This window comes from Magnolia sinica, chromosome 4 (assembly GCF_029962835.1).
Source record: "Magnolia sinica isolate HGM2019 chromosome 4, MsV1, whole genome shotgun sequence".
Taxonomy (NCBI): domain Eukaryota; kingdom Viridiplantae; phylum Streptophyta; class Magnoliopsida; order Magnoliales; family Magnoliaceae; genus Magnolia; species Magnolia sinica.
Genome location: NC_080576.1, coordinates 13,252,672 through 13,273,829, shown reverse-complemented (window position 1 = coordinate 13,273,829; position 21,158 = coordinate 13,252,672). Strand labels below are relative to the sequence as shown.

At 36.3% G+C, this 21,158-nt stretch overlaps 1 protein-coding gene across 1 annotated transcript; it reads left to right on the top strand.

The window, feature by feature from the left end:
• Positions 1 to 382: 382 nt before the first annotated feature.
• Positions 383 to 11,058, top strand: LOC131242483 (sterol carrier protein 2). Its single transcript, XM_058241159.1, has 4 exons — positions 383 to 668; positions 761 to 821; positions 10,440 to 10,539; positions 10,654 to 11,058. Exons 1-4 carry the CDS (start codon positions 540 to 542, stop codon positions 10,733 to 10,735), a joined length of 372 nt encoding a protein of 123 aa, XP_058097142.1. The 5' UTR covers positions 383 to 539; the 3' UTR covers positions 10,736 to 11,058.
• The last annotated feature ends 10,100 nt before the right edge of the window (positions 11,059 to 21,158 follow it).

The window sequence follows — 21,158 nt, the reverse complement described above, 5'->3', positions numbered from 1 at the left end:
TGTGGATAAAAGCCATATGTAATGGTGGCCCCTCAGAGCAGGTAGAGGTAGTACCTAATCCACGCCCCTGAAAGTAGTGTATCATTATACGTTACAGATACCTCCACCGCACAAGTGGCAGGAGAGCCGTAGATGGGGTGCATTTTGCACCGTCCACTTCTGGACATACTCAGAATAGGCGCGTCCACTTGGAAAAAAGACCACTGTTTGATCAGATGGCGATACGTAGAAAAGAATGAACGGTTAAGAGAAATTGATCAGTGGGGAATCACATGATGAGCGGGTGAGATATCATGACACGTGCGCATCGACTACAGAGAGTGCACTCGCATTTAAGTCGCTTACGAAACATCGTAACAATTTGGAAATATTGGTTTGCGTGATGTGATAATCTCCGCTCAGCTCACGGCATTACTACCTCACCCAACTCCTCCTCACTTCTTAAAAGCTACATCCCCCGATGCTATTTGCTTCCGCTTCCTATCCTGTAGAGAAAAACAGAGAGAGAAGGGAAAATCATCCCCGGCGTATTATAGAAAATGGCTAGCCAGTCCCAATTAAAATCCGCCGCCTTGTTGGAGCAGATGAAGCTCCATCTCGCTACAGATGCTGGAAAGTCCCTTACCAAAAAATTGGGCCTTGTTTATCAGTTCAATATCGCTCCACAGGTCTCTCTCTCTCTCTCTCTCTCTCTCTCTCTCTCCCCCCGTTCTAAAAACCCTAATTCTGACCTAGTTTTTCTTTTTTCTTAAAAAAAAAGAAACTTGGACTGGATGAGGAGATTTACACCGTCGATCTCAAGAAAGGAGAGGTCATCAAAGGTTAGGCAATCTTTTGCTTCTTTCTTCTGGCACTTCAATTTGAAGATCAGCAATCCATTTATTCTTTCTGTTTCAATTATTGAAAATGGTGGAGGATGCTGATGTCTTTTGGAATATTTCTGGAAGTACACGGAGACAATAATCTAAAGATAATGCTAAGGGTTTTGGGCATTTTGTGTTCTTTTGAAATTATACTCAACGATGTATAGAAGATAACTTAATGGGCAAAGGGTTGAGTCATCTGAACTTTATCATGACACGCTTACACTTGTAGATTTACCATCTACAGGTTCTAAACTGATAATATCATGATGTGTTATTGTTCTTGATGCATATTGATGGAAAATTGATGGTTATTATTATTATTTTTTCAGATTTTGTGTAATTTATTTATGGTTTTTCCTTTTTTATCCTTTTTAAAATAAAGTTAGGAAAAATATTACGATTTAAAATATGATTTGTAAATTTGATACAATTTGACGCATTATGATGTACGATATTACTACGATTTTATTCGTCCTTCTCTAAGCTGTTTATTTCTCCAAAGTTAAGTATCAGACTCAGTTTCATCTAAGTTTGTTGTAGTATTGAGTTGCTGGGCTTTTATACCCTGCTGGAATTACCCTCTATTCTTTAATTTATAGGAGAAAACATTTCCAAAGAACTTTGCATGTCTAAATTCTAATATGATACCATCTTCAATGTTAAGGAATGTATATGCCTTGCTATGAGAGGCATATCCCATAAGAACAGACTTCGTAGTTCTAGGTCCTAACTTTGGTCTTTTGTGCATTTGTTAGTTGCAGTGTTACCTAAATCACCAACCCCCTAGGTTTTTTGATCTGATTATTCTTATTACGCAATCCGGGTTATGGGTACGATCCCGACTGCTATTTTTGCCCATCCAAACTTATGGTTCTATACTCTAGTGTTGATTAAGTTTTAATGCAAATTTATATTTAGAACGTGCAATATACTTAGATTTATGCAATATCATGAATATAATATAATGTTATGCATGTATGATATTTTAATAATAATATTCATTATTTATGTATAAATTACAGTTTGTGTCACGCCCCAAAATCTGGGTATAGAGTGTGCACACTCAGACCCTCAGTTCGGGAGGTTGAGAGATACGGGGAGAGTTAGAGATATAAAAGGGAGAAGGATTAGGAATAGAGATAAGATGGGAGACTAGGATTGTGTTTGGATAAGAGATAGAGATGAGATACGAAATTTCTCTCTCAAATTCTTCTTCTTTTTTTTAACAGGTGTTATAGTTTGACCTTAAAAAAATCACTATATCAATTCTTATATAGAAGTATATTGCATATACTTAGTATATGTATTGGAGTGACTTATCCCACCTTAGTGTTCCACAAATTGGAGGTAGTGTCTCATGTCTCGTTCCCGTATCACATACTGGAATAACTCAAAATCCACATAACCTTGGTTAGTCTTACACAGGCAAGACAACCCAAACTCTAAGATAACTAAGGTTTGGTTTTCTACCTTTCAATTGTTCGTAAGGTGTTATCTTAAATTTAGATTTGGGTACCCTATTAAGAATGTGACATCTAAAATAAAGAGTTCTCCTTAGAAACCAAGAGAAAGACTAGAACTTAGCATTCACCACATTGATTAGAGTTCTATTTCTATGTTATGCTACCCAATTTTGTTGACAATATGGGGAGCAGTTAGCTCTTGTATGATACTATTATATTCCTGAAGATTTACCAAGTCTTTGGAAAGTTTGTTCTCCTCTATCACTTCTAAAAGCTTTAATTTATTGACTTAATTTTCAACTTCATTCTTGAACATTATGATTTTGTGAAGTGTTTCATTCTTTTATTTGAGCAAATACACTTGAATCTAGAATGATCATTGATGGAGTAATAAAGTATTTAGTGCCTCCTTGATTAAGGGTCCCTTCCCATTGCTCAGTGGTAGACTTATTGCATTTCAACACTGAGGCTATGGGTTTGATTGCTCATGTGGTGTGAGTGTGTGTAAAAATAAATAAATAAAAAATAAAAAAGAATAAAGGTTTCCTTAAGATTGTATATGTTAGATTGGGTCAATTAAAGTAACTCATAATTCCTTTCTATTATAAGAAAATTCTTTCTAATCATCTTAGATTACGGGCAAGATTCGGACTTTTCAAAAATTTCTAATTCAATTTATGTATTGTACTACATGCAGCCATCTTTTGTATCAATTATGCATTCACACATCCTAGGCTACAATGGTATATAGAAGCAATACATATTGCTGAAGAAAGTTTATTCGGTCATGCATTTACTTTGAACACTCCATGTTCATCATCAACATAACTATTTCCAAGAAAAGAACCATTTTCATAATTAGAAGTTGATCAGACTTCACAACCTGTTTTGACCTACCTTGTTCAAAAGGTAATATGAAACGAGGTTCTTTTGCATGTTTGGAACATGAAGAACATTGGCTAGGGTGATGGCTTCCCTGAAGGTGAACATGATTTCGACCTTGTCCCATCATGTTCATAGTTGCAACATTCCTCATTTGAACTATTTGCAGATAGGAACCTCCTCATGGGCCTTGAATCAACTTCTATTTTAGCAAACATGCATGTTAGCACCTATGTTGGTGCTAAGGCTGGTCCGTGTGATGGTTTCCTAACCTCCAAGTCAAAGGTTCGAGGAGTTGGTGCCATCATCTTGAAAAACCCACTATTACAGTCCCATATTGATCATGTTAACCTTTGTGGCCACGGCCGCAATAGGAGGCTCTTTGGTCAGATTTGCTATAGGCATATGCTTCTTTTTGAGATGATGGCACTCTCTTTCAAAAGTGTTGGGTTTCCTACAAAGCAATCTACAGATTTGGTATGGTTGTCAAATTCCTAGTTTTTAGGCTTGGGCTTTGTTTCCTTTTGAATTGATTCTATTTGGTGGGTTGGAGTTTATTAGGCTTCCCTTTGAATTGATTATGCGTGTGTGCGTGCGTGCGTGTGTGTGGGGAAAAAAAATACAACTGCCAAAAATAACTCAGCTAATTCTGATTGATTAGACTGAGAAATCGTGACCCTTATATCATTATGCCAAAAGTCATCTTCCCAACAAAGCACATTAGTGTTTTTGCTTCTTTGAACATGGAAGGCAGCTTCCATGGGAATCGACCATCTTGATCCAAATGACTGCATTCCACAAATCCCCTAAATGATAATGGAGTGGAGGTTGAGATTGGCTGCTATCTTTGCTCCCCCAGAGTAATGCTGAAACTTCCACAAAGCTAGAATCACCTGACCTGATCGACTTGAAAAATCGTTAACATTATCTCCATTACTATTCCTAATTACCCCACTAATAGCAGCAGGGCTTGGATTTCCTAGCGAGCTTCCATTAAGGTTCAATTTGAACACCAGTTATCAGGAGAGTTTCGCCACCTCTCAGAGATCTTGGGAAGGTTCCAAGTTCCAACCCCCACAAATGGATTCCTCCCTATTGGAATGGAGAAGACATGGGAGGAAACCAACCATCAGTTTGTCATGTCTTTCCCATTCTACAAACGCCTCAAAAATCTTTTTCAAGAGATAGCCTTTTGATCTTTGTTTGCAATTGAATATTCTTCCATTTCAGTCAAGCCATAGCCACCATACTGTTGCCTTCAGGACGAGATTCCACAACAGCTTGTTGATGGGGCCTCACCCTGACCTCCACTAACCTGTGCACAACTTGCCAACTGATCTAGGCTTTAACCCAACTGACTACAAACTTCGAAAGAATCACTGCATAAATCTTGCTTGCAAACTTATAGCGGATGAGAAGGTGCTCCACCTTTTTTTTTTTTTGGTGCCTCGCTGCACCTCTTGTATCTATTTGGGATCAGGATCCCCCTGCTTTGAAGATGATTGATCATAAAATTTTATCTTTACATGCCAACCAGCAAAATGCATTAACTTTCGGAGGAGGCCCATTATCCCAAATCATTTAAATCCCATTCAATTCACTTGTGGATGTCTGCATCAAGCTTTTGCAAAATTTATTTTATCTTGAGGATTCAAATGTATCAAAGAAAAGGAGAAAAAAAAATTTGTAGGGAAGAAACCCAACAATCCACTAGCCAAGTGCTAGCAATCACAACCCCCTCTCTTCTACCAAATGGAATCAAAAGAAAAACAGCAAAATTGATGTTTTTTATTCATTCATATCATAATCAACTGTTACGAGTAAGGTCTTTTATGAATAATTTGACAACTAAAGAAAACCCTATTATAATAGGAAATGACCAAAATTCCCTTGAATCCTGTCATTGCCATGTGGACCTTATGAAAATTGGTCACAACTTGCAAAAATAACATCGAAATTGCATAACTTGGGCTAAGCTAACTCAATATGCTATCAAACAAGACCATTTTTCATCATTATGGCATCGTTTTGATGCCCAAAAAGTTGTGCATAAAAGAAGTGATGAAAATTTAAGGAGACTTGTTAAACACTCAAACTAACCCTAATAACTAATAAAAAACAAATAAATCCTGTAAAGTTAATGACCATTTGGTTGATCCCATATGTGCTTGAACCATGTGTCTCATATGATGCTCATGCTCAAATTTTGGAAGCAAGTATATACCAAACCATCTGTATCAGTAGTTATCTGAAATAGCGGGTTCACCAACAATCTTTTCTGTTATCTTTATCCTTATCTTGAGGCCTCGCTTTTTCCACCATGTGGAGAACAATGTGGCGTTCAATGGACAATTATGTTTTATGCATGGTATGCCAAAACAGTTGCTTAACGGCTGTAATGGCCGTTGCATAACGGTAATGGTTGTAACCGTTACATATTATGGGGCCGAAATGGCTGTTATGGAAAAAATGATCTGTAATGGCCTTGTAACGTTCTTGTAACTGTTCTGAAACAGATTTTATTTTTTATTTTTAAAAAAAGGCCGTAATGGCCGTTAGAATCCGTATCATAACGGTAACTGCCAATGGCTGCTGTTACCGTTATTGAACACCTCAGTTTTATGCATAAGGGAATTTTTAGATTAGAGTCTTTCTAGGATAAAGGCATTTTTTCTATCATTACTGCCACTTGGAAAAAGCTCATTCAATTCAATTACATCTCACATTATTTCATGGGCTGCTGTGAGTGTTGAATTTATTTGTCTATTGTATTACAGATTTGTCGTCTACCATATGGAATATGAAGTATCTACTAATTGCATATTTTTTTAAACTCTCGCTTCTTCATTTTTTTTTTCCTTAAGGGCATTCCAAATCTCAATAGATGTCTTGCAATCACAAAAACATCATATATAACTGATAGGACATGACACCTTTTTTTTTTTTGGAGGATTAACTGATCATTTTATTGAAAAGGCGCTGAAAAAGCACAAAGAATTATATTCTTAACAAACAAGAAAAATTAGTCTTGTAAAGAGATGGTGCAAGAAGCCCATTCAGCAATAAGATTCTTGACATGAATAACTTTCCCTTCTTTGGAAGCCTCGTCTTGGAAACATCTACCATTCCCTTCCCCCAAAACAGCCCAAAGGACGGCTAGCAAAGTCAACTGCCATAAATCCCGAATTTTTCTAAGTGGACGCCATGCCACATTAGGAGAAGCTCCTTAAGTTTCCAGCATACTCCAAGAAATGCCAAGTAGAGCAAGGCTAGAGCACCAAATCTGACCGTCACAAGGACAATGAACGAAGTGATGATTAATTGATTCCATGTCCGCCTTGCACATCAAATATACATTCAGGAGAAACATGCCCCTCTTTTGAAGATTGTCAATGGTAAGGACCTTTCCTCACTAATGAACTGAAGGCCATTACTTTTGGGGGAGCACCATAGTGCCACACTAATGCCGTATGCCCACTAGAACCTTCCCTTTCATTATGCTTAAGGGGTTGTTTGGGAGCTTGTAAATGGAATCCATTTCACATTTACTCCCATTTCAAGTGTAAATGACTTACTAAGTTGTGTTTGGACGAGTAAATGAAATGCATTGAAATCCAAATATTTTGTTTGGATGGGAGTAAATGGGAGGAGTTGGAATGCATTGGAATACCATACAAACATATGTGATATTTCAAATAAACTTTAATATCCCAAATTAGTATACATATGTGATATTTGACAGAATGATTGTAATAAGCCCATTGAAATATATACATTAGCCAAAAATTAGGAAATTCCAAGCCTTGGGTAGGCCACAAATGTAAGGATCATGAACAAGCAACTTGCCAACGTTTTTTAACTATCCATTTAGATGTCCAACGTTTGGAAGGTTCGGATTATTCTATTGGTGTGATTTTAGTGATGTAGCTGATAATTGGATTGTTTTGGAGTATCATCAACCTGCCATGTGTACGGCAGACACATGCGTAGTGAAACCTTTGTTTACTCGTATAACTCTCCAAGGGAGCCCAAAAAGACATTTCACCCCATTTACTCCCAAATCTCTTTTCTTCCTCTAGATTTCAAATCAGCCCCATTTACTCTCAATTCCATTTACTCCCATCCAAGCGCACCTGTTACCCCAATTCCTCCCATTTAATCCCATCCAAAGAAATTCTAGGAGGACCTATCCAACATGACAATTACGGTGTAATTCTTGTAAAGGTAAATCATCTTCATCTCACTTCTATTGAACTGTAGATGCCTCTAGTTTGTTAAGTTTAGTGGATTTATGATGGTTATTCAGTTGTGCAACTTTCAGAGTGATTTATTACATAAGTAGTTTCTGCTTCCACTTCTTAGAGTGCTGCCGATCGAAGATATTAGGGTTGATGGACTTATTTTCATTCATAGGATCTCCTGAAGCCATAGGGGTGACTTGGAAATTGGTTGACTTTCCTCCTGGGGCAAAACTATAAGGCTGTTAGTGGATATTAGAAAAAAAGTGCAGCGTTGATGGTTCAATAGAGAAGTGTGAGGCTAGGTTAGTAGCCAAGGGGTTTGGGCAAATCTTTTTACATAGAGTTGCTGCTTTCTTTAGAAAGATTTTATCAATTTGAACTCCATCTAATAGCTGGTAAATCCTAATTAAAGATACATAAGGATTCTAGGTGTTATTTAGGGTCTATAAAAGAGTTGTTTTTGGCATACACCTTTTTTTTCTAGCTGCTCTGTCGTGGTGAGTGCATAGTTATGAATATCAGTATTGTATCAGCTGATACGGCCATGTCTTAACTGTATCGGTTAGATACCATACACGATGCAAGATTGTATCGGCCTGTTATGAAAAAGTGTCCCATATCGGCACCGATATTTCTGTGAATCGATACGGCTGTAAAAAAGTCTTCAACCAATCCTTTTTTTTGTTGTTTCTCCTTCCTTTCTTCTTGTTTCGATTTTTTTCTTTATTTTGCTTTATCATTATTATTTTTAAATTTAAGTGAGGGAGTTTTCCAGAGCCATTTCCAACCAGATCTAAGGTCAGATTCAAAGAGATATATATATATATATATATCAAATCAAAGGATCGAAGCTCTTGAGCATGGTTTGCAAAAATTGAAAAATAGGTAAATTTTTTTTTTACTGTTTCAAATTGGAATCCCATAAAACCAATTGTATAAACCATTTCGATCAAATCATGGTTGATTTGATCTCGATTCGGGATTTTTTTTTTCTTCTTTATTTGTACATGAATTTTCTGAAAATTTTAGAATATTTATTTTCAAATTAGTTTTTTTTTTTTTTTGGCTAAATCTTGTTATGATGCTTGCGGAGTATTATAAGACTATGGATCTACTGATTTGGTCTTCATTCGGTGATGTTTCTTTTTTATTTTTTTAATTTTTTATTTACACAAAATTTCTGTAAAATTTAAAAAATTATTATTATTATTATTATTATTATTTTAAATAGATTGTTGTTATAGATTGTTGTTATGTTGCTTGAGGAGTCCTCTAATACTATGGATCTAATGATTTACACACTTATTGTTTAAAACAAACAGTTTCTTCAAATTTTATTTATTTATTTATTTTCCTATTTTGGGTTATTTTTGGACATCTTCTGAATTTTTATTTTTGAAAATAATTTTAGGAAAATTATATGATTATGAATGATAGATCTAGGTTAATATATGTTTGTTTCGAACATAGATCTACCATTTGCGGCTAGATTGAAATTATTTTCTTATATTCGAGCCATTTAATCTATTTTTTTTAGGTATTTTGTAGATTTTTTTTCTTCCAAAATTTCTTTGGGGGAATGATACATCTATGTTATTTAAACATTGATCTAAGTTCTTTTAGCAATTATTTACATTTTAGAGGTAAATTTATTTTTAACCTATTTTTACACTCTTTTTTTTTTCTTTTTTTTTTTGCAGTTTTCAAAAGTTTTTTATTGTTTTCAAAAATCAGATTGGATATTACTTTCCATTTATCAAAAATTTCACCTCTTACTTGTATATCAAATATCAATTCATGTTATATACTTATATTCTTCTCTTAATCCAATAGTCCTAATGTGTTATTGTTTTAAATAAGTCCCCTAACAAACAACTAATAGTCCAAAAGTTGATAGATAATCATATTAGCAATATATGATATCAATTTTTGATACCTATATCAACAATTTATACAAAAATAAAAATAAAAATAAATCAACTCCACACCTTATAGTAACTCTACCCATCCGGACAACATTCTTGCCAAACAATAGTCCAATACACTGTTGAATGCATGGTCAAAACACACACACACACACACACACAAAGAAGAGATTCTTGGATATCTCATTTCCCCCCTAATTTTCTAATATTTCCTTATTTTTTTTGCTTAAAAAAATAAAAATTCTGACTGATATGGCCCCGATACCGGTATGCAACGCCGTATCGTATCGTTTTTTTGCTGGCCGATATGCCTGCCGATTGGGTGAGTGTTGTTTGCTCACTCGCAATAATTTTTATTGTTTCAATACCTGGATTGCATCATCAGCAGACGAATTACAATGGACCTTTCGGTGGGTACTGCCCACCATGGATTTGACATCCCCCCGAGAGCACCTTGATTGTATGATCACAAAAACCATATGATTAATGGCTGGGTCTCTGGTTCTACTAAAAGCAGTCTTGCTGTCCATTTTCAATGCCCTGAATGCGATGGCTGTGATTTGTGGGGTCATGTGCAAGCCATGGTGGACGGTGATCATAGGCTTTCCTACATGGCTGGCATAGGAAAAATTTTAATACATAAAGAAGTCTCACTTAATCTTGATTCAAATAAGCAGTCGTTGACAGAGAAAAAATAATAACTGTTTTTTTTTTTTTTTTCGCTTCTGTTAATTTGCAAATTCCTCTATGGGACCAAGGCAGTGGATCTGCAATCATGGTGTAGGCAAGGATGACTGTAAATCCATATATTATCAAAAGCCTGCTGAGTGTCTGGTGAAACTGAAAATAATTGTACTGTATATTTTGCATGACCTTAATTAGATGGCTATGATTTGGTGTCATCTGCAATTCCCGCTGGACACCATCCTATTTAGTGGTTGGCAGTGATTGTAGGTGTGCCTGCCTGGGCTGACAGAGGAATATTGGCTGTAATACAGTAACTCTTTATTTAAATGAGTCATTGACGAGAGAGAATCATAATAAAACTGTATCCATTTTTAGGGCCATATGAAGGGAAACCCGATTGCACATTTTCTTTCAAGGACAGCGATTTTTTTGCCGTCGCGACAGGAAAGATGAACCCCCAAATGGCTTTCATAAGGTATTATTATGACCTATCTGCCACCATAATTGAAATTTAGTTTCTACACACCCCCCCCCCCCCTTTTTTTCCACTTTGTTTTATTATTATCATTATTTTTTTGATGGATTGTAGGGGCGCGATGAAGATTAAGGGAAGTCTGAGTGCAGCACAGAAGTTTACTCCGGATATCTTCCCCAAACCTTCAAAGCTGTGAGAGGGTTCTCATTATAAACTTATACACGAAGTAAGAGCTTAGGCTGCTGAAATTTAGCATTGCATTTGATACTCTGAAAGTAATATAAGTTTTAGGATTTAGTTCTTTAAATAGTGCGGGTAGGTTGGTTGGTAAAATGTTTGTCTTTCAGTTTTATTCATGTACTTTGAGCGGCTAATGCAGTAGCTGGTGGTCCCGCAAAATAAGGGGTATTGTGGTAACTACTATTTATCATGCAATTTGTGCCCCTTTAGCTGTAATTGTTTACTTAATACAATAAAGGTATCATTTATCAAATAAAGAAAAGACTGCTTTTTCTTCAAGTAATTTGATGAAGTCTACTGCAAATCTTTTTTGAACATAAAGGAAACTGCAAACTAGGTTTGAAATATGGGTATGATTATGAATATCCATTTTTCAAAAAAAAAAAGAAAAAGAAAAAAAGACCCCATTAGTATCAACTGAATCTGTTGCATTGTGGCCGATATATTTGTCATCTAAGCTGTATCACAATATTCGAAAAAACCAATTTGTATTGGCTGATACATTTAAACTACAATTTGTAAATATTAGTTTTGTGAGCCTCTACTATGGCTGGTTCTAGAGCCCGGTGTAATGATGAAGGATTGATGCTTGGTTGCCAGTTGACTGCAAAACTTTTTCTAATGACTATTGAAAGCCCAAAACCAATTTGCTGGGATGAGGGCGGGGAAGATGATGGCGTTGATGATTAGAAATATGAATTCGAGAAATACTTTTTTGTGTGTTTGAGAGATTGGTGGTCGTGTTCGATGGCTGCTTTTTCTTCCCTCTCTCTCTCTCTCTCTCTGTTCTTTTCTTTTCTTTTCTTCTTCTTTTTTTTTTTTTTTTTCCCGAAAAGTGGTATGTAATTTCACTAAAAAAGTTGATATTGTTGAAAAGGAGACATTGGCAAATTGAAATGCTAGACTTTGATTTTTTTCAAGGCATTTCACTTGCACGAGTTGGTTCCTAGCAAGTGTTGGGATATGTTTGGCCATGTGTAGGTCGTAGCACGTGGTTGTATGCTATCGATGCTGTATGGCATTTCTTCATGGTTTTGGCTGTTAACTTTCGTCTGTGGAATTGCTTTTTCTCATCATCCACAACCTTGAATTTTAATGTACCAAGGTCGGTTGCAAGCGTAGAGTACTTTAGTTTTCCTTTACTCTCCTTCCGATTCCTTGGTGAGGGTGAGCCGTGAGCTAGCGAAGTGGAGCTATCGAGGTTGGTTTACTTCTTCTTCTTCTTTTGTGTGTGTGTGTGTGTGTGTGTGTGTGAAGAGTTTGGAAATATTCCCAGATCTTCCGTAGTTAAGAAACATTAGGGCTTGTTTGTTAAATCTGAAGTTCGAAGTCTGAATCTGAATCTAAAGCCTGAATCTCGAAAACCTAGTATTGAATCTAGAACAACCTGTTTGTTAACTAACCTCTGAAATGTTTGGAATATGTTAATTTGACACATTTGCCCTTAGGAAACAATCATGATTAAATCCCTACCATTAAAATCTTTATGGATTTAATCAAAATGTTTATTTACCAACCTGTTGATAAGGTAAAAAACACCTAGATGAAGAGACCACACAAATATCATCTTAATCCAAAGCTTTTGTAGCCGGCAAAAGAAATTTAATAGTCATTTGCCACTTTTTCTTATACTATGGCCCATGTGAGATTTGTTTTTTTTTATTTTTTTATTTTTATTTTTAATACACCCGCAAACATACTCCCACACACTCACACCATGGTGGAATTTCACCACCTGTGGGTACTCGAACCCTTGACCAGGTGTTGAAACGCCTATAAGAATCTACCACCCAAGCAAGAGCAAGAGATTTGGCTCTGCTTCATTTTTTGGATCATGCCCAAAATTGAGCTTTCAATGTGGATGGATAGCATGAATGTAGTCACATACATCACGGTGGGCCTCACGGTCAGGGTCCTACCCACCTCGGTGGATCCAGATTGCATACTGACGATGTCAGTAGCTAGGAGCTATTGGACGTCCATCCATTTCTCCAAATCAATTTAGGGATTGATCCCAAAAATGAGGATGATCCAAATCTCATGTGGCCTAGAACTTTTCTTGGCCCATTAATCACTCACCACTATTTCCTACTGTATGACCCACTTGATAATTGGATTTGCTTCATTTTTTATATATAATGCCACATAATGATTTGGAAAAACGGATGGACATAGTGGATAGTGGATATATGATACGTACATTAAGGTGGGCCCACAGGGCCAAGTTCAGTGGCATGTGACACACCACCCAATCTGCTAAACCCCCTGAATCCGGGAGCGGAATAGGCAGGATCTCGGATCCACCACAATGGGTGGGATCCCTGACTGTGGGGCTCACAATGATGTGTGTACCTTAAATCCACACCATCCAGCCATTTTGAAAGCTCATTTTAGGGCATTATCCCAAAAATGAAGCTGATGCAAATTTTATGCGGATTTTGAAATTTTTAAAAAGAATACAAGGAGCGCATTATCCATTTACCATTAAGTTAGACCTTCATTGCTGAAAAAATTCAGCCAAAATTATGGAGCGCTTTCCATGATCCTTGTTAGCAAACAAAACTAAATGCGAGTGCTTTCGATTTTATGTTAAGTCAAAATTTTCTGCGTTAGCAAACAGGACCTTAGTCTTTGAACAATAAATACCCAAGCTGCCCTTTATGGACATCTAAGTTGTAGCTTAAGAAATAAAAGATTCCACTACCTTTGGTTCCACAAAGCTGATGCACAAATTCCTCATAAATGCATGGGAGTCATGATTTCTTGCCACTTCAGGCCAGTGATGGTCAATGGATTAATGAATGTAATGAGGTGAATGGGTTAGGTTCCTTCCCTGTCTATGGTGGATAGTGTTAGCGTTGTATGCCCTGGAAAGCTGATGATGATCAGGATTCCTGTGTGGACATGTTATTGATGCCATAATTAATGTCGGTTTACTCTAAATCACACATGAATTCATCACCAGGGATTGAATCCTTAATCACTCAACACATTATAGTCTCTAACAGCACATCTAATGAGCGGGTGACATCGCACTGTATTCATGGGTTAAAGGAGAGAGAGGAAGAAAAGAGAGAAGAGAAGAGAGAGAAATCACCTCTCCTCTGTCATCCACACGTCCACGTGGGGTCCATGCTGTGGACAGCTCTCATTGCACAAATAGAGAAATTCACACAGCTCAAGGGTGTGAATTATGGCTCTCTACGTTTTCTTCTATCGGGAATGGATCGGAGAGAGATCTCCTACATTGGAAAATTGGTATTGCCATCTTCTTCTTCATCAATGGACCAAAATTAAAGTTTTGTTTGATTTTTTTTTTCCTTTAGGTTTTGATTGTATTCTACAAGAGGATTCCAAATTAATTAAAATCTGATGCTTTTCAAATGTTTAAATTCTGCCGTGTTTCCAAAACTCTAGCAGGTAAGATGCTTGTTTAACAGGATGATTAACATTTCTCCTTGATTGGGGTCAGGCATACCATATATGCATATGAAAATTAACCCTCCATACTAACAAAAGTATGGGTACAGGCATCCGGCATGGGAAACTGGGTGTAGTGGATTCTCTAATTCCAAATCTATTCAAGCAATTGGCGTAACGATGGTATTTTTTAAAAAATAAACTTTAAATTAAAATTTTTAAATTTAATTTTGAGTGAGAGAGAGATCCATCGATCTCATCTCATCCCTTTTATTTCTTTTTATCCAAACTCTCTCTCATCCCTCCTCTTATTTGTCTTTATTTAAACTTTTTCTCGTATCTTGTAGTCTCCCAATGAACATTCTTTCTTAAAAATGGAGCACGTGAGAGTGAGAATCTTACTGAAACTCAAGGAACAAAAAAAAGTAACTTATAGAAAGGAAAAAAAAAAAAAAAACGAAAGGAAAAGTGGAAAGGAGCTTTTTTGAAATTTGTCTATTCAAGTTAGCATAATGTTTTTTTTTTTTGTTTTTGTTTTTTTTTTTTTTTTGCAGTTATTAATTTTACATTAATGTACACATTGGACGGATTGTATAAATTAAACATCTATTGTATAGGTCTAATTCATCCATGTGGAATAGTACCTTGATGCACATGGCTTTAGGGTTGATGTGTAGAAGATGAAGATTTTTCCATGATGGATAGTGATCAATATGATTTGTAATATTTTTAAGAATCAGACCAATTTGACACCTCAATGGACTGTACCAATCATATATCTACCAAGATTTTTTCTTAATCTAATGAAATTGAATTGATACTGGAAAAGTAATTCTTTGCGTAAACTATAACTTGACACATATAATTATACGACATAATTTGAAATATATTATTAAATCATCATCATTCATTAAAATTTTAAGAATAAAATAAATTAAAATCTTAAATTCCAGACCAATCGAACCATTGGATGGGGCTGCATCGATGTAAAGAAATGGTAGATAATGAATCATATGTTGATTCATTATGTTGAACCATTATATGGTTGAGATCTAACTCGATCTTGACCGATTATTAAAATCCAGATATCAGATGATAATGACATTCAAATTTGATGATCGATTTAACCATCTAGTGGGTCGCATTAGCCAATCAATATGAGCATTAAGAATTATAAATAATTAAGGTATGGATGGTCATATCAAGATGATTATCGGTTCTCCCTTGAAATTTATCAAGTGACAATCAATGGTTGGCCTTGAGCCATATACAAAAGGTAATTCGAATATTAAGTTATCAAAGTAAATAAATCCCCTAAAATTCGTGTAAATCATCATAAATTATATAAAAATTCAGAATTTTAGGGTTAAAATAGATTTTTTTTACAAAGTTAGCGGGTTCTCGCATAATATTTCAAAATATTATAAAATGTCACTTGAACTTTTAGAAAAATCAATTTTCAAGATTGTTACTTAAAACAGTCTGAATTTACAGAAATTCTAGGGGGCTAATTCTAACAACACCTTAATGTTTGAAATGTTATTTTCTAATTTATGAATTAATTTAAATGCAACATCTTAAATGAATTTAGATCAATTAAAGGTGGGCCCCACCATGTGAACTAGTAAGATTAAAAATAATTCTCATTTATGTGATTTTAGAAAATTTTAATCCAAACCAAACAATTGGTCCACGAAATCATCTCTACTACATAAAGGTAAGTGATCCCGATGTGTTTCTCATCCATCAAGTTAAAATATGTTGATTGTTTGATATGTTGTATACTTACCCTGATGTAGTTGTATTATACTCTTATTTGATTTGGATGAACGTGTAATTTTTTTATTAATATAATAATAATGATATAGTTTGATTAATGTGTTAGTGTAATCAATTATTTGAGTTACTATATTGATGTAACCTATACATGCTGAATTGCTAATTAGACATGAATTGAATGATATATTGATATTACCAGATAGTATGTGACCATGTTGATTCAAATATAAAAATCAGAATGATCTATATAATGCATGATTTATGACTACTTGATATGCTCGTGCATCTATCATTTGCATGCACAACATATACTAATCTTCCCGGATGATATACCTGGTAGAATCGTTGCCAGAAGTCCACTATACTAGTGGAAGCCTACTCAAGGAGTAGATGCAGGCTTTGCTTATGCTTACCAAATGATAGAAGCCTGCCAATGGACAGATGCGGGTTGATGAGTTTCAACTCAAGTAAACTGATTCACACTTGATGTATTAATGCATTGCATAATATTTGTATTTTCCTTTTGAAATTATATTGTGCATAATTATTTGTATTTTATTCTAATTTGATGTGAAAAATCATGTCAGAATTTCTTATTAGGCCTAGCCAGCTTACTCTGTATTGATGTAAAATTGTACAGATGTGATTCAGGGTGAGCCAATGGCTCAAGAACATGAGTATGTGGTCGAGCCGGAAAAAGACTTAAGAGACATGTGACCTTACTTGACAGAGGAAGAAGTTGCTGCCCTACACCATCCATGATTATTACTTCAATAATATTTGATGTTTTTAGAAATTTAATTATTTCTTTTAATTTGTTGGACGAAATTTATTTCAGACCCCTAATAGAAGGGTCCTTAACTATATTAATAACTGATTATTGGAATGGGTGGTCGGTTTCTTATTCATGAGATGTGGCTGAGTATGAGTGAAACTTAGATCTATAGTATAACTACTAGTTAGGTGAATTTGTGTAAGCATATCTAATAGTTTAAGTACACTTAGGGCCTGTTTGGATTCGCGTATAATATTGTATTGTATTGTATTTGGGTACTATTCATGTATACATTGGACGGTTTTCAGAATATATCCAAATCAATCAGATACAAATCAATGTTTGGCTAGGAGGTATTGTTTGACATGGTATATAATACATTATACAGATCAATGCTTGGATATGACGTATTATGTCTGCGTATTGTACAATCTTAATTGGGTCGGGTGGCCTGTTTGACGTATGGAACTTTCTGATTTCTAGCCCAGATGATTTTCACGTTGAAATGTACCAAATGAATGGTCTCGATCTTACACTACATAGGTACTAGATATCTTGTAATCGTACAAATTTCAAACTTTCATCCGTTGCCGAATACAGCGCAATGAATACAAAGTATTGACGGCAACAGAACCCACTGACAATACTCTACCGTCGGTTCGAAAATTTGGCTGGAGTAGTTTGTATTCGCACGTATGGGATTCAACACCTATTCACTCCAATCCAAACACGGTAAACGTCAAATCATAACTTCTAATACAATACAATACATCCCAAAACGCGTATCCAAACAGGCCCTTAGTGTACAAGTCATGATAGTAAATCTCGGGTTCGAAGTATACACAAAGTACCCAAAATTTGGGTCGTGACAATTGGTATGACAGGGATTGATTACAAGCTCGTCCCTAAATTGGAAGCCGTCAAAGTACATGTGCCACATGGATTGGTTATAAACTTGCTAGTGCAATTCCATTAAATTATCCCCCTAGCAGTTTCACAAGTAGGGCCTTTTTGCCTTGTTGTACAAGGCACTCTAGTTCAGAACCTGCTATTAAGTTTAAGAATATTCCTCGTCATATTTACTTTGGCTCTAATATTTATTTCGTAGAAGTTTTTTATATTAAAAAAAGAAAAAGAAAAATATATTATGGTGCGTTTTGTTCGGAGGTTAGTGCATGGGGACATTTTTTCAGTGATCCAAATTATCTAAATATTTTGGCATGTGGGACTCACTATTCAGTGATTCAAACCATCTAGAAGTTCTTCAATTGATCCATCCATGATAGATTTATAAAACAATCCAGTAGTAGATTTCTCACATTTATTGTCATGTATCACAACACTTTCAAGCATTTTCTCTTTTGAATCTTCGAATTCAATGCCATATATATATATATATATATATATATATATAATGACAATCGTTGATGTTTTGAAGCTTTCAGTTGTATTATTTAACTTCTCGAGCTTGGTTTTCAGTATTCACAAATAAGAATTTGGATGATAAAACCAGTATTTGATAAATAGTTAGGACAACTAGAAATTAGATGATGGATAAAAGCACAATATATAAATGAGTAATTAAATGTACTGATATTCTCTTCTCCATGACAACTCAGCAATGAAGAATAGGCGAGTACCAATTAATATGTAGATATTAGTCCGGATTAATTTGGATAAAATCTAACTTTGCATTTGACATAAAGGAAAAGCAAGTATGGCCATGTGACTCCATAGTGAATTGATACTATTTGATGTAGTCCTACTTTTGATGGATCCACCATTTACATGACCTTAAAAAAAAAAAAAAAAATATATATATATATATATATATATATATATATATATATATATATAAAAGAGGCAGAGAAGGCAATGAACGACAATGGAAATCGTTGACAGATACCTGTTCATGTGTATCTGGAAGCGCCTAAAAAATGTGTGGGCAATGGCCAACAAAAACGATGAAATCCACCAGCGATGGGGACCTAGCTATCACTCCGTTAATTACTGCATTTCAGATCGGATTCCAGAGGTGCACCGCAGATCACTGTCTTTATTAAGCAGCAGGGACCTTCTATCACTATTCTAAGTGTTTGTGTGGAGGATATTGTGGTGATCAGTAATAGTTCAAAAGAAAATACCTCAGTTAAAAAGGTTTTGAGCTTGTCACTTTGAAATTAAAGATCATGGGTCACTCCCATATTTTTTGGAGATAGAATTTACATGTTCTACAAAAGCCATCTTCATCTCTCAGTAGAAATATGCCTTGGATCTTTTGGGCTCCGATAACATATACTATTAGAGGCACTTAGATTGCCTGCGACCCCCTTCCACAGGAATTCTTGCGATCAGAGGCTAAATGGGGCTCATGATGTTTTTGGAAAAATTCACCTTGTTTATTCGTTTGTTCACAGTAGGACATGAGCCCAAAAATGAAGCATATTCAAAGCTCAAGTAAGCCACATGGCAGGAAAAAGTGGAGAGGGAAATGCCTCTCGTTGAAACCTTCCTGAGTTCCAATGATATATATATATATATATATATATATATATATATTTTATATATATATATATATATATATATATATATATATATATATATATATATATATATAGGGAAAAGGTACTATGCGCTCGACCTCACAATAAGCTCCCGTGAGGTTGAGCTGTGTGGGCCCCACCGTGATGCATGTCGACCATCAACACTGTGCATTTGATGGGTCCCCTCTAAATTATGGGATATCCCAAAAATCAGCCGTATACGGAACTCAAGTGGGCCATACCATCTAAAATCATGTGAAGACATGCCAAAAATATATAAAAGCACTTGGTGGGGCCCACCTGAGTTTTGAATGCTGCTGAAACTTGGTCTGAACCCTCATCCAAGTGGGACACACATAATGGATGGGCTGGATTTGCAAACCACATCTCGGTGGGCCCAAAAAATGATTATGAATGTTTTAATGGTGCACGGCCCCTCCTCACTTCTGTATGTGGTGTGGCCCACACAAGTCACGAATTGACTTGATTTTTGAGACCTAGGCCCACGATGGAATGGTACATCTAACTGATGGGGTAGATGTTTGAAATGAATCACGGTGGGGCCCACACAGCTCGACCTCATGGGACGTTCCCATCAGCTCGAGCGCATAGTACCTTTTCCCATGTGTGTGTGTGTGTGTGTGGGAAAAGGTACTATGCGCTCGACCTCACGAGTCCGTCCCATGAGGTCGAGCTGTGTGGGTCCCACCGTGATGCGTTTCGAACATCTACCCCATTAGTCATATGCACCATTCCATCGTGGGCCTAGGTCTCAAAATCAAGTCAATCCGTGACTTGTGTGGGCCACACCACATACAGAAGTGGGGAGGGGCCGTGCACCATTAAAACATTCATAATCATTTTTTGGGCCCACCGAGATGTGGTTTGCAAATCCAGCCCATCTATTATGTGTGTCCCACTTGGATGAGGGTTCAGACCAAGTTTCAGCAGCATTCAAAACTCAGGTGGGCCCCACCAAGTGCTTTTATATGTTTTAACGGTGTCTTCACATGATTTTAGATGGTATGGTCCACCTGAGTTCCGTCTACGGTTGATTTTTGGGATATCCCATAATTTAAAGGGGACCCATCAAATGCACGGTGTTGATGGTCGACACGCATCACGGTGGGGCCCACACAGCTCGACCTCACAGGAGCTTATCGTGAGGTCGAGCGCATAGTACCTTTTCCCAATGGGAATGACCGTTCATAAGGTCATTCCGATTGGGATGAATTCAAAACCCAGAAATATTAGTTTGATTCACAACTTCTGTCAGCCCAAGAATGTTTCAATGGTGGGCATTCAATCCCATATGTTTCCTGTCGTGTGGCTCACTTGAGTTTTGGATACGCTTTATTTTTGGGCCTCCTAGCATGAGCTGGTACAATGGACATATGGAGAGTGGATTTCTCACAAACATCACAGTAGGGCTCAACTAACTTTTGACTGCACTTTGATCAATGAGTAGATTGCCTGAAAGCCTTCTGCAGGAAGTTCGTGCTGTTAAAAGCTACTTGGGACCCAACGCCATGTTTGTGAGAAATCCAATCTATCCATCTATTTTCGCAGACTCATGGGATGGCATGAGCCAAAAATGAGGCAGATAAAAAACAAAATGAGCCGTATATGACAAAAACAAAAAAAAAGTGAGGAGAGAAGTGCCTACATTGAAACATCCCTGGTCCACACTGTGATGTTTATATGCCATCCAAACTGTTCGTAAGGTCATACCAACTGGGATAAACTGAAAACCCAATGTTAATCTGATCTAACTTCTGTGGCCCCATAAATGTTTCAACAACAGGCGTGTCATCCCCACTATTTCCTGTTGTGTGACTACTTGAGTTTTGGATCTGCCTCAT